Raw genomic sequence first — 12,830 nt, 5'->3', positions numbered from 1 at the left:
GAGTCTAATTCTATTGGCTTTCAAAAGCCAATAGGAATTGTCCAGGCTGCCCTGCTGAGCCTGCCAAAAGTCCCATTCTGCAAACGGTGCTGCACCAGTTGAGTAGTCCTCGACTTATGACCGGTTGGGGGTCACGGCATTAAAAAGGTTGAGAACCACTGGTGTATCTGAATAACTGCTATATAAATAAAATGCGGAGGAGGGGGTTATCTCCCTTCACTTTCATGTCTTGCTTGTTGATCTCCAAAGCTGAGTGGCTGCAAGATCTGGTGGAAGCTTTTGGCTGCAGATCATGCTGGCTGGGGGGATTCTGGGACTCGAAATTCATCCATCTCACCGTGGCTAGCATCGAATAGTGAAAAGAAAGGAAGACTACGAGTCCCAGAAGCGCCTCCGTTCCATTCGGAAGGGAAGCAAATTGGACCACAAATCCCAGCGGTCATTGGGCTTCCTGATTCCAGATTCGAAAGCAGGATTGGCTGAGAGCGGCCAACGTGATGGAAGTGTCAAAAATATGGAGGCGGCGCGGGCGCCTGACCAGGTGAGGAAGCATACGGGCGGGCGGTGAAGGCAGCCAAGTGCGTGGGACCCATGCATAGGAGGACTCCTCTATCGTTCTTCATACTTTTGGAGAGGTGCAAAAACTTTGCATCACGGAGCTGCCTTGGGGGGGGGGGGGTTGAGAAGGAAAAAGATGTTTCCTGGATTCCTGCTTTGCTATAGACCACGAGTCGGTCGGGAGAGTTCGCAAAGTTCTTGTGATCTGGGAAAAGGGATGGGACAGAGTCGTGGGAGCATGCACAGGCAAGGAGTGCGTAAAGCTTTTTTGGAGTGTGTCAAGAGCATCGCAGGGCTTTTTCCAATTTATGCTTTCCAGATGTTTTGGGTTGCATCAGCCCGCTCGCTTGGCTGCTTACTGGCGGTGATGGGGTTTGTTTGGAAGAGGAGGGTTAACGTAAGCTAGGGAGCGCTTCATAATTATGGAAGAAAAGATGAGACTAAGAATTATGCAGTTGCCTAAATTCAGCCTCTGTCCAGAAATGGACTGTTCGCCCTCACTGAGTCCAGCAAAAATAATAAAAATGCAACAATCTGTTTCATTTCTGGGTTGCTTTCTGCCTCTCATGTAATCTGTTATTCCAATTTTAGGAGGTGCCCAGCAACAGCTTTTGTGTCACAAGCTGGCTGCTCTGAAAAATACTATTTTTCAAACAAGAATGTGCTGTCTAAGTTCGCAAAGTCACAAGAGAACGCATTAGCTAGTTAAATGGTTCGAGTTGTTATATTTTAAATGCCTGGGAATGGGGAAAATACTTGTCACATATGATAACTTGATGGCCTTTGGATATTGGAACATCCAAGCTGGGATGAAGATGTGTTTTCGTTCAGGCAGTAAAATGCCTTAGTTGGATTTCCATAGAAAATTAGGAATGACAGACAAAAGGAGACGTAAACTACTCCAGGTCTTTCATTACTTGGCTTGAAGCATGCATATGTTGCATAGCTGAAGTGACTGAGTTACTAACAAACGAATCCTGTGTATTTACAGAGATAAATAACCATACAGAGGACTGAGCTCTAGATACTATGATAATTTTCTCCAGTAGTAAACCTTGCTGGGATAATGGAATATGACTTCAGTCCACTGACCACAATTCCTGAGAGTCACATTAAGGTGAGAAAGTTGTCTTCCTTTTCATGAAATGGACAAAAATGCTGATCAATAAGTCAGCAATCTGCAGATTGATGGACCAGCTCCCAAAATACTTCTGCTGGCAGGGATGTTGCTGAGAATTCTGGGAGTTGAAATCCACAGCTGGGGAAAACTGGAGCAATGCTGTTTAGCTGGAAGACCTCATGCAGCACTGAAGCCTATTAGAGCAGTGTTTCTCAACCTTGGCAACTTTAAGATGTGTGGACTTCAACTCCCAGAATTTTTCAGCCAGCATGCTGACTGGGGAATTCTGGGAATTGAAGTCCACATATCTTAAAGTTGCTAAGGCTGAGAAACACTGATTTAGAATCTGCAACATACATTAAATCAGGATTGGATAAGAGATAGATTTGGATCGATTGTAATACCACTGAGCTATTTAAAGGAGCTTGGAAGGATTTCTGACCTCCAGTTAGTACAGCATTTCATATAGGTTTACTGTTTTTCAGTAGCTCCATAAATGAGATTTCTGTCCTGTTTTTCTGTTTCTGTTTTAAATTTATTGAAAATCATGTTGAGGAACATAAATGGAAAATGCTCAAATCCCACTTGAAAACTTCCCTGAAAAATCTAGTTGAGTACAGTGGGAATGGAGTATATAATGGAGAATTAAGTATTTTTTCTGCAGGATCTCACTTCCAGATTTGCAGAATTTAATAGCCACAGCTAGCCCTTAATGCCTAAGTGCCAATTTGTTTATCTGTAGCTTTTTGTAGTCTTTACATCCTATTTGGACTACAGGCCAGAGTTTGCAGTGAGAAAGCCCAATCTTTGCCCCTATCAAATGTTATTCCAGGCTGCAAGCGTGGTATGGAGCACGTAACCCGCAGTTTGAATTTTTGAAAGAGTAAACTGCTTATAACCTAAAGATACTCCTATGCGGATAAGGTCCTGACTGGTGAATCATTTTGCTTTCTACCAATTATCATGAGAATATTTTAATTTGATGCATGTCTTCATAGATTGCACCTGAGTTCCACTGGTTAGCTGTCCAGGCATATAAATGTAATAAATAAATAAAATTTAAAAAATAATCAATCAGCTAGCTAGCTGCTTATGCCCACATACGTATCTGTAAATGTTATTTTTCTTACAGAATTCAGTGACCTTTGAAGATGTGGCTGTGTATTTCACAGAGGACCAGGGGGCTCTGCTGGATCAAAAACAGAGAACCTTGTATGAAGATGTCATGGTGGAAAATTATGTGATTGTGGCCTCACTGGGTAAGGAGCTAGATGAAAAGCCGATATGTATCCTCTATGGCAGTGTTTCCCAAACTTGACAATTTTAAGGCATGAGGACTTCAACTCCCAGAATTCCACAGCCAGCGTTGCTGGCTGTGGAATTCTGGGAGTTGAAGTCCTCATGCCTTAAAATTGTCAAGTTTGGGAAACACTGCTCTATGGCCAGTTAGGCACAGAAATGGTGGGATTGTAGAATGCTGTCTATCCCATAGGAAATGAAAACAACCTCAAGGGAATTCTTCACTAAGCTTCTAGGAGCTTGCAAAAAAAGTTTGAACCGTTTTATTTACAGTGACCACTCTTCCTTGATTATACATTAATTATACATTAATCAAGGAGAGAAGCAACTTAGAATTAAGAAGAAATTTCCTGACAGTTAGAACAATGAATCAGTGGAACAATTTGCCTCCAGAAGTTGTGACTGCTTCAACACTGGAAATTTTTAATTTGCCATTTGCCTGAAATGGTATAGGGCCGTGGTGGCGACCCTATGGCACGCGTGCCACAAGTGGCACTCAGAGCCTTCTCTGTGGGCACACGCGCAGTCGCCCCAGTCCTAGGCCTTCAGCTGGATTTTATAAAACCTTTTCGCTTTAGGCCTTCGCCACCGTGTGCAAAAAAAAAAAAAAAAGGTTCAGTCAATCAATCAATTTCAACTTCGCGCGGGGAAAAGAAAGTTCTTGCAAAGTTGGAATTGATTGATTGAACTTTTTAGTCCCATCCAGTCTGCCGTTACCACTGCAGCCACACCCACCCAATGGTCCATGCCCACCCAATTGACTACACCCACCCAGCTGGCCCCGCCCACCCAGCACCCTATGATACATAAGTGAGTTTTGGGTTGAAGTTTGGGCACTCGGTCTCTAAAAGGTTCGCCATCACTGGTATAGGGTTTCCTGCCTGAGCAGGGGGTTGGACTATAAGACCTCCAGGGTCCCTTTCTACTCTACTCTATACTCTATTCTATATTTCAGAAAGTTGCTCTTAAGACTTATTTTCCAAAAACTCACTTTGGTCCTTGATTTTGGTTATTTAACTTTTACTGTACAAATGATACCACTTAATGCAGAATTCTTCATATTCATAGGAAAAACATTAATGTTTCACATGACCACATTTAGGGCATTTGGCAACCAGCTTTGCATTTAGGACTGTTTGTCGTGTCATGTGGATGTGTGACCATGATTTGTAATGTTTCTGCTTTTGGCTTTTGGTGTTTTTTTTCCTAGTTTCTGTCAAAAAAATGCCCATTTGGGAGGATGGAGTCACTTAACGACTGCATGATTCACTTATAACCTCTGTAAAAAAAATGATAGAAAAATTGCATTCGGGCATAGGGGTGCCTCAACTTACCACAATGTATGACTGAAATTCCAGTCCCAACTGTGGTCATAAGTTGAGGACTTACCTGTAAAGTTTTATTACAGTTTGAGAGAGACAAGTCTGAAAAGGACCCAGGGAAGGAAGAAAGGATCAGGCAAAGGTGGAGCATCGTTACTATTTTATCAGTCTCCTCCTTCAGTTCAAATATTATTGTTTGGTTGCAAGGCCTGTTGCATTTCTAATTCAAACGCATTTCAGCGATTTCCTAGGAAACCAGTGATAGGATTATAATTACGGCAAACGTTTTTGCTATTTGTGCTACGATTTATACCAGTGGTTCTCAACCTGTGGGTCGGGACCCCATTTGGGATCGAACGACCATTTCACGGGGGTCGCCAAACAACGCAGTCCGCCATTTTTTTCCTCTTTTCCATAGCTGTGCTACTCCCTTTTATTCTATTGGCTTTTGAAAGCCAATAGAATAGACTGTCTTGAATAGAGTCTAATTCTATTGGCTTTCAAAAGCCAATAGGAATTGTCCAGGCTGTCTCTGCCCTGCTGAGCCCGCCAAAAGTCCCATTCTGCAAACGGTGCTGCACCAGTTGAGTAGTCCTCAACTTACGACCGGTTGGGGGTCGCGGCATTAAAAAGGTTGAGAACCACTGATTTAGATTGAGGCTGTATGTTTTCATATTGCCATGTTTTGCTCTGCATGGCGTGGCTTTAGGGTGTGGTCGGAAAAGTCAAGATGGCAGCCACAACGGTGTGATTGAAGCGCCACCTGCCTTTTTAGACATCATCATCTTCATTTTCTGAACTCTGCTGGGCAGGCACACCTGCTCCTAGGCTTCACAACTGACCCTTACTATGCTGATCACATTCTTCCATATCTACTCACCTTCAGGTTTTCTAACCCTCAAGCCTGCCCTTATCTCTCAGATAGAACGTGGAGAAGAGCCGTGGCTGCCAGAAACCGCCAAAGTGGATGATACAGAGATATCTAACACCAATGCAGGTAAAAGTTTAGTAATTAGGCAATTGGGCCTGTTTAATCCAGTGGTTAAGATGCTGGGCTAGAACCTAGAAGTCTGCAAGTTCTAGTCTTACCTTAGGCATCAGTATAACATTTCCACATGCCTTGAGCATAATTGATGACTTGGAAATAGCCACATGTTGACAGGGCTCACCATACAGATCAGCACAGCAGAGGCCAGGAAGAGTAACACTGTAAGAAGTCCTGCCAGAGTTCTTTGATGTTCACTTTTTGCTCCTGCTCCTCTGCAAGACACTCTTCTATATTTAATGGAATCGTCAATTCCATATCTTCCAACCTGGGAACCTTCTTTAAGGCAGGATCATGTTGGATAATTGTTCCATTTTTATAACTTAGAACCTTCATTTTACTGACCTGGAGGATTTGAGTGATGGTGGGAAAAAAAAAACTTTTCTGTGGCATAGGCAGAGACCAAGCTATGGCAGAGGCAACAGATACAGAAGTAAGTGACACCACATTCAAACTGAACAAGGACCAGCCTACAACAGATACTAGGACTTGTCCACAGACAGAGCCCACAGTATAGCCACAAGGGCAGCACTTCGACAGTAGCTTGTGACTTTCTGGTACAAGTTCAAGTCCACAACACTATAAATGTAAGAATAATAAGCGATTTCTGTTGCAGTCACTAATCCATAAAAGAATTCCAGGAACTGAACAGCTAGAATTCTTTGGGAGTATAGAAGCATAAACCATGTTACTATAAGGCTTAGTCCTTGCAGACGGATGACAGGCTTGTATCTGAGATAATCTGTGGCCAAGAAGACTGGGAACAGCAGCACTAGATAAGAGTATATCCATACTGGATAAATTTCATTGAAGACCTTGGGTTAGTTGCTATTTTAGTCTTACCTAGGAGTTGTTGTTGTGGAAAATAGGTGGAGAAAGGAGTATTAAGTATATTGGTCACCTTGAGTTACTTATAGGGATAAAAATATAATAAATATATTCCCTCCAACAAATTCTGCTCTTAGAAATTTCTGAAATACAACTTGTCTCTTGTGAACTGAGTGTCAAGTTTTGAAGCACTTTTTTTCCTGCTGCAACAGTTATTGCTTCTCAGCTTGCCAATGAACTCAGGGGGGAGGGAATCGGATTGGAATTCAGACTTCAAAGATTAAGGAAGCAGACCATGGGAACCAAGGACATTGACCATGTGTCTGGCTAGACCCAGAGATACTTTCTCATAACAATATCGCTGCATTTAATTGGGCATTGTGACCTGATCCAGAGGGAGGAGAGAGAATTCTATGCTTTCACTATATAGGGCTTGGGTGAGGTTTTTGCCAGAGCTGGTTACACTTTCACATGTCCCAAAATGGTGTACTCAATAAAGTTTTGCATTAAGAGATTGGAATGTCTCGAAAGTGTTTGCTTGGTTGGGTTCGAACCTTGACACTGAGGGTTTTTTGTGTGTGTGGAGTTGGAGATTCCTTGATCTTTTACTTTAAGGACACAAATAGTTATTTTGCAACAAAGGAGAAAAAACACTTTAAAAAGTGTTTTCTGAGATGGAAGGTCATATGAACACATTTGAATCAATAATAATTATGTCCCATGCTTCCACTTAAAAAAACATTAAAAAGTGTTTTTTAAATGGACGCCTGGGCCATAATTATCAGTTGTTGATTTAAATATGTTCATATGACCTTCCATTTCAGAAATGCAACCTTGGGCAGCTTATATGTATGATAGGATAGGACAGGACTTAAATGCAGTATCTAAAATATATATATTGAAGTAATAGTAATAGTAGTAAAGTTGGAAGGGACCTTGGAGGTCATCTAGTCCAACCCCCTGCTCAGGCAGGAAACCCTACACCATTTCGGACAAATGGCTGTCCAGTCTCTTCTTAAAAACTTCCAGTGTTGGAGCATTTACTGCTTCTGGAGGCAGGCGGTTCCACTGATTAATTGTTCTCACTGTCAGGAAGTTTCTCCTTAGTTCTAGGTTGCTTCTCTCCTTGATTAGTTTCCACCCGTTGCTTCTTGTCCTGCCTTCAGGTGCTTTGGAAAATAGCTTAATTCCCTCTTCTTTATGGCAGCCCCTGAGATATTGGAATACTGCTATCATGTCCCCCCTTGTCCTTCTCTTCGTTAAACTAGACATACCCACTTCTAGCAACCGTTCCTTATATATTTTAGCCTCCAGTCCCCTAATCATCTTTGTTGCTCTTCTCTGTACTCTTTCTAGAGTCTCAACATCTTTTTTACATCGTGGTGACCAAAACTGGATGCAGTATTCCAAGTGTGGCCTTACCAAGGCATTGAAGAGTGTTATTAATACTTCACGTGATCTTGATTCTATCCCTCTGTTAATGCAGCCTAGCACTGTGTTGGCCTTTTTGGCAGCTGCCGCACACTGCTGGCTCATATTTAAGTGATTGTCTACTAGGACTCCGAGGTCCCTCTCACAGTTACTACTATTGAGCATGGTGCCACCTATGCTGTACTTGTGCATTTGGTTTTTCTTGCCTAAATGTAGAACCTTGCTTTTTTCACCAGTGAATTTCATTTTGTTAGTTAGTGCCCAGTGTTCAAGTCTGTCCAGATCCTTCTGTATCTTAAGCCTGTCTTCTGGAGTGTTGGCTAGTCCTGCCAGCTTGGTGTCGTCTACAAATTTGATGAGTTCCCCATCTATCCCCTCATCCAAATCGTTGGTGAAGATGTTGAAGAGCACTGGGCCCAGAACAGAGCCCTGGGGCACCCCACTACACACTTCCCTCCATATAGATGCAGTTCCATTGAGGACCACATACTGAGTACGGCCGGTCAGCCAGCTACGGATCCATCTGGTGGTGATTCTGTCTACCCCACATTTTTCCCCACAGTATTCCGGCTGCACTCATTGGCAGGCTTTTGCATCTTGTCATGCAATATCGACAAAACCAACACAGGCTTAGCTAAAGCTATTTGCCCTCTGATTCAGTAGCATCTGTTTTAAGATGAAGTTAATTTTGCCTTTGAAAATGATCGAATAAGACTTTATTTGCAGTGAGGTATTTTTTTGCTGTGTATATTTGCAAAGATTCTACCAAGAGCAATATAAGTTTATGGCAGTGTTTTTCAGTCTTGGCCTCTTTAGGATGTGTGAACTTCAACTCCCAGAATTCTCAAACTGGCAGGGGAATTCTGGGAGTTGAAATCCACAGGCCATTCAAGAACACTGAGCTATACTATAATATTTTTTTATGTTATTAATAGCTTTTCTAAGCTATTCTAAGCCTAGCAGTTACCATTGTACAGGTTGTCCTTGACTTACAACCATTCGTTTAATGACAGTCAAAGTGACAGCAGCACTAGAAAAAGCGACCTCTGACCATTTTCCACTCTTATGACCATTACAGCATCCCCATCGTCATGTAATCAAAATTCAGATGCTTGGTAACTGGCATGTATTTATAACAGTTGCAATGTCCTGGGGGGTCACGTGATCAGCTTTTACCACCTTCTGACGAGCAAAGTCAATGGGGAAGCCAGATTCACTTAACAACCATGTTACTAACATAACAACTGCAGTGATTCACTTAACAACTGTCATAAATGGGGCAAAACTCACTTAGCTGTTTCGCTTAGGCAACAGAAATTTTGTTGCTCAGTTATGGTTGTCAGTTGAGGACTATTCATATTTGTCTTTTATTCCATCAGATGATTCTGTGGAGAACAGTTTGTGCTCTTCGCTGCACGACAAATACTACAATGAGGCACACCAGAAAAACCTTATGGGAAAGGAGTCCTTCCTGTGTGAGACCTGTGGGAACTCTTTCACTAGCTGGCCAGGCCCTGCAACCCCACAGGGAATGCCCACAACAGAGAGACCTTATGAATGCATGGAATGCGGGGGACAGGCTCAACAATCTTCTACTTTCATGGACCACTGGAGGATTCACCCAGGAGAAGAGGCCTATGAGTGCCTAGACTGCAGGGAGCATTTCCCATGGTCCTCTGCTCTTGTTAAGCACCATCAGGACCAGGTTGCCAATGGGCATCACCACCATGTGTGTCTGGAATGCCAGAAGTGTTTTGCTCATGAGTTGGGCCTTTTGAGCCACCAGAAGGTCCACCTCCAAGAAAAACAACACAAATGTTTGCAGTGTGGGGAACATTTTGCCGACCACCCGGCCTTTGTGAGGCACCAGAGAGCTCACACTGGCAAGAAACCCTACAAGTGCCTCCAGTGTGGGAAGTGTTTTGCGGACAGGTCCCACGTGGTGGCTCACCAGAGGATTCACAGAGGGATGAACCCATTCAAATGCTCCGAGTGTGGGGAATGTTTTGACCAGCACTCGACCCTCGTGAGTCACTGGATGGTCCACACGGGAGAACAACCCTACGAGTGCCTGGAGTGCGGCAAATGCTTTCCTCGACCCTCGTCTCTCGTGAAGCATTGCCGCATCCACACAGCCGAGAAACCGTACACCTGCTTGGACTGTGGGAAGTTCTTTGCCCAGCGCTCAGGCCTGGTTAAACATCAGCGCATCCACACGGGAGAGAAGCCTTACGTGTGCTCGGAGTGTGGAAAATGTTTTGCGGACAGCTCCTCCCTCGCCAGACACAAAAGGGTTCACACGGGAGAGAAGCCCTACATGTGTTCCGAATGTGGGAAACGCTTTTCAGACCGATCCAATGTCTTGGCTCATAAGAGAGTCCACACGGGAGAGAAGCCTTACAAATGCCTGGAGTGCGGAAAGTGCTTCACTCACCGGTCACACATAGTGAAACACCAGAAATTTCACCTGAAAGAGAAGGCCTCAAAATACCAGCCGCCCCTGGAAAAAACCACGCAAATGTCACCATTTTCTAAAATGGTTAAACGTGAACTACTCTGAGCCTTCTGAAGGATCTTTATGTTTCATCCACATGGGCTTGATATCGATTACTCGTAACCAGGAATACACAGTTGTAGTTCTGTAATACCTCTGTTGTTTAACACATATGACCCGCCCATTGGGGATAGTTTTTAAGGGACAAAATGGATGCCTTAATCTTTGCAGAGGCTAAGACCTTTGCTATAATGCCAGGCATGGTAATAAAATCAGTGCTGGCTTTTCTGCATCATATTTAATTTCCATTGAAAAGCCCTTGGGTTAGACAAAATACTGCAGTCACTCAGTGGCAAACTGGTTGACTGAATTCATGGCTCCCAGATCTCAAATTACAGGTAGTCCTTGCTTAGTGACTGTCTCTAGCAACTATACAAAGCTAAAAGACATAAATAAAATACCATGAAGAACCTATTTATTTAAATAAATTTAATTTGTTTGCTGCCTATCTTGCTGTGAAGTGACACTGGGTAGCTTACAACATTAAAATATATGTGTATGTGTGTACACAGAGAGAGAGAGAAAGAGAGAGAGAGAGAAAGATTTCTGTTCACATTCTTGGATCTCTTAATGCTAGATGTTGTCATTAAATAAGTGGTATTTATTAGGGTTGTTGTTGTACAACTGCCTTGTCTATTTCACAGATTGTTACCCAGGATGTAGATGGCGTTGATCTATATTAACAAACCATTCTAACTAAGCCTGTCAGCTGCCATAAGATTTTATGTTTGCTTGTGCTTCGCTGCTATGTAGTGACAGACTGCCATGAACTGTGGGGAGGGGGAATGAAGGGAGAATGCTTGGAGAGATGAAAGTAAGGGCTGTATCTCCTTGAGATCACCTGGCTAGAAGAAGGAGGGGGCTGCATACCAAACTACACTCGGACTGACCATTATGAAAACATCTTGCCTGAACTACGGGACTAGGCAATAAGAGACTGTTAAGGGAAGGAAAATTGAACTTAAGGGATTTTGATGCACAATTCTCAGTTCTGGCTTTGCAGTACTGCTATACACTTGATCTCTAATAAAACTATACCTTTCTCAACAAATGGAACCAAGGATTGTTTCTATTTAGAGGTGTAAGTTGTGGCAGGTCTGACAAAGCCTTTTTAAAGCCAGCAAAACCCTGACTGGATATGTTTGGCCATGATTGTTCTAATACTGGAGGTTTTTAAGAAGAGATTGGACAACCATTTGTCTGAAATGGTGCAGGGTTTCCTACTTGAGCAGTGGAGTTGGACCAGAAGACCTCCAAGATCCCTTCAAACTCTATATTCTTTCCTGACATGATAGCATCCAGACTTATTTAAACTACAACTCTCAGAACTGGCCATGCTTGCTTGAAGTTCTGGTAGTTGTAGTCCCAAAACACCAAAAGAGATGCCAGGCTGGGTTATATTGCCCTATGTCATTATGGCTTGTGGCATTCCTTATTCCTTATTTCCTCAAATGAGTCTGAGGAAAGCAAACCAGGGTGTCTGTAGGGAGGCCCTTCTGTTGCTCCAGTTCCAGTGCTGAGATGCTGAATCCCTCCCTTTTCTTCCCCAGATATTCTGGAAACTGGACTGCAAATAGAGGAAGGTAAATGTAAGAATCACAATTGCTTGCTATTTTAAGCTCTGATGCCACTAACTTTAGAAGAAATAGAATACAGCAGGGGTGTCAAACTCAATTTCATTGAGGGCCACATCAGCACTGCGGTTGCCCTCAGGGGGCCGGGTGGGTGCGGCCGACTGGGTGAGCATGGATGGAGTGGGTGTGGCTAGCTCTACATCATTTGTGTCAAGGGTGCCTGTGGGGGCCTGGGCAGGAGTGGGATAGATCTGAGGGTCTCTGGCAGGAGGGGGTGGGACCAGGGCAAGTGCCAAGGCATGGTCCACTGGAGGAGCCTCACTGTTCCTCTCAAGCCATGGGGGGGGGGGCTTATGGAGCTAAGACTGAATGCGTTTCAGCATAGAGGGCCACCACAAAATTGTATATTGGCTCCCGGCTGGCCTGGGCCAGGGCCAAGGCAGAGGGGGCCATTCCTTCACTGTTTCCAGGATGGCTTCACGGGCCACATGAAACCACTTTGCGGGCCGCCTCCGGCCCCCGGGCCTTGTGTTTGACATGTCTGGAATAGAGTAACAAAAAATAAAAATACAGTACTATGATGATCCAGTAAATGTTTATGATGTTATGATTTATTACCTATTAATAAATCTGTTTATATGTACACTACGAACTTATGTACCACGAACAGGTTCCTTGTGTGTCTGATCACATTTGGCCAATAAAGAATTGTTCTATTCTGTTCCATTCTATTTTATATTTTGTATTTTATATTTTATATTTTATATTTATTATTATTTTATATTTTATATTCTACTCTATTCTATATATAATGTACAAAACTGAAGTCAGGCTTGGTATTAAATGAAATATCTGAACAAATGAGAAAATATAAGCTGGGACTGAAAGGAACATAGAATTCTCTTGATTTTACTGCCTGACTATAAATTGGTGAGAGATCAGGTCTTTGGGAGCAGAGAAATTAGGTTCTGGGGTCAAAGAAAATAGCAAAGTTGGAGCACCAGGATAGTCTCCACCTTGTGGGCTACAAAACTGATGAAAGGAGAGGTTTCCTGTGCAAGAGCCTCCCCTATTGAGCATTCCTGTGATATCCTGATGC

At 43.2% G+C, this 12,830-nt stretch overlaps 1 protein-coding gene and 1 pseudogene across 2 annotated transcripts; one reads left to right on the top strand and one right to left on the bottom strand.

Annotated features, from left to right (window-relative positions):
- Positions 1–467: 467 nt before the first annotated feature.
- Positions 468–11,932, top strand: LOC120305185 (zinc finger protein OZF-like). 2 transcript variants are annotated; one of them, XM_039336621.1, is made up of 5 exons: positions 468–541; positions 1,550–1,675; positions 2,811–2,937; positions 5,186–5,296; positions 8,983–11,932. In XM_039336621.1, the coding sequence occupies exons 2-5, from the start codon at positions 1,625–1,627 to the stop codon at positions 10,161–10,163; spliced, it is 1,470 nt and encodes a 489-aa protein (XP_039192555.1). In that variant the 5' UTR covers positions 468–541; positions 1,550–1,624; the 3' UTR covers positions 10,164–11,932. The 2 variants fall into 2 exon arrangements, with proteins under 2 accessions (XP_039192555.1, XP_039192556.1); XM_039336622.1 differs by having other exon boundaries at positions 528–635.
- Positions 5,303–6,843, bottom strand: LOC120305186 (annotated as a pseudogene).
- Positions 11,933–12,830: the final 898 nt, after the last annotated feature.

The sequence above is a fragment of the Crotalus tigris genome, unplaced genomic scaffold, assembly GCF_016545835.1.
Source record: "Crotalus tigris isolate CLP2741 ecotype Arizona unplaced genomic scaffold, ASM1654583v1 scf7180000017666.379230911805:20528666, whole genome shotgun sequence".
NCBI lineage: Eukaryota > Metazoa > Chordata > Lepidosauria > Squamata > Viperidae > Crotalus > Crotalus tigris.
Note: the sequence above shows the minus strand (reverse complement) of the source record. Positions and strands in the feature narration are given on the sequence as shown.

What these genes read in the sequence shown, in the direction of transcription:
- LOC120305185 (XM_039336621.1), top strand. Translation starts at nt 1,625, where the DNA reads ATGGAATATGACTTCAGTCCACTGACCACAATTCCTGAGAGTCACATT. An exon ending in TTCCTGAGAGTCACATTAAG is followed by an intron (nt 1,676 to 2,810) that starts GTGAGAAAGTTG and finishes TTTTTCTTACAG; the next exon opens with AATTCAGTGACCTTTGAAGA. An exon ending in GATATCTAACACCAATGCAG is followed by an intron (nt 5,297 to 8,982) that starts GTAAAAGTTTAG and finishes TTATTCCATCAG; the next exon opens with ATGATTCTGTGGAGAACAGT.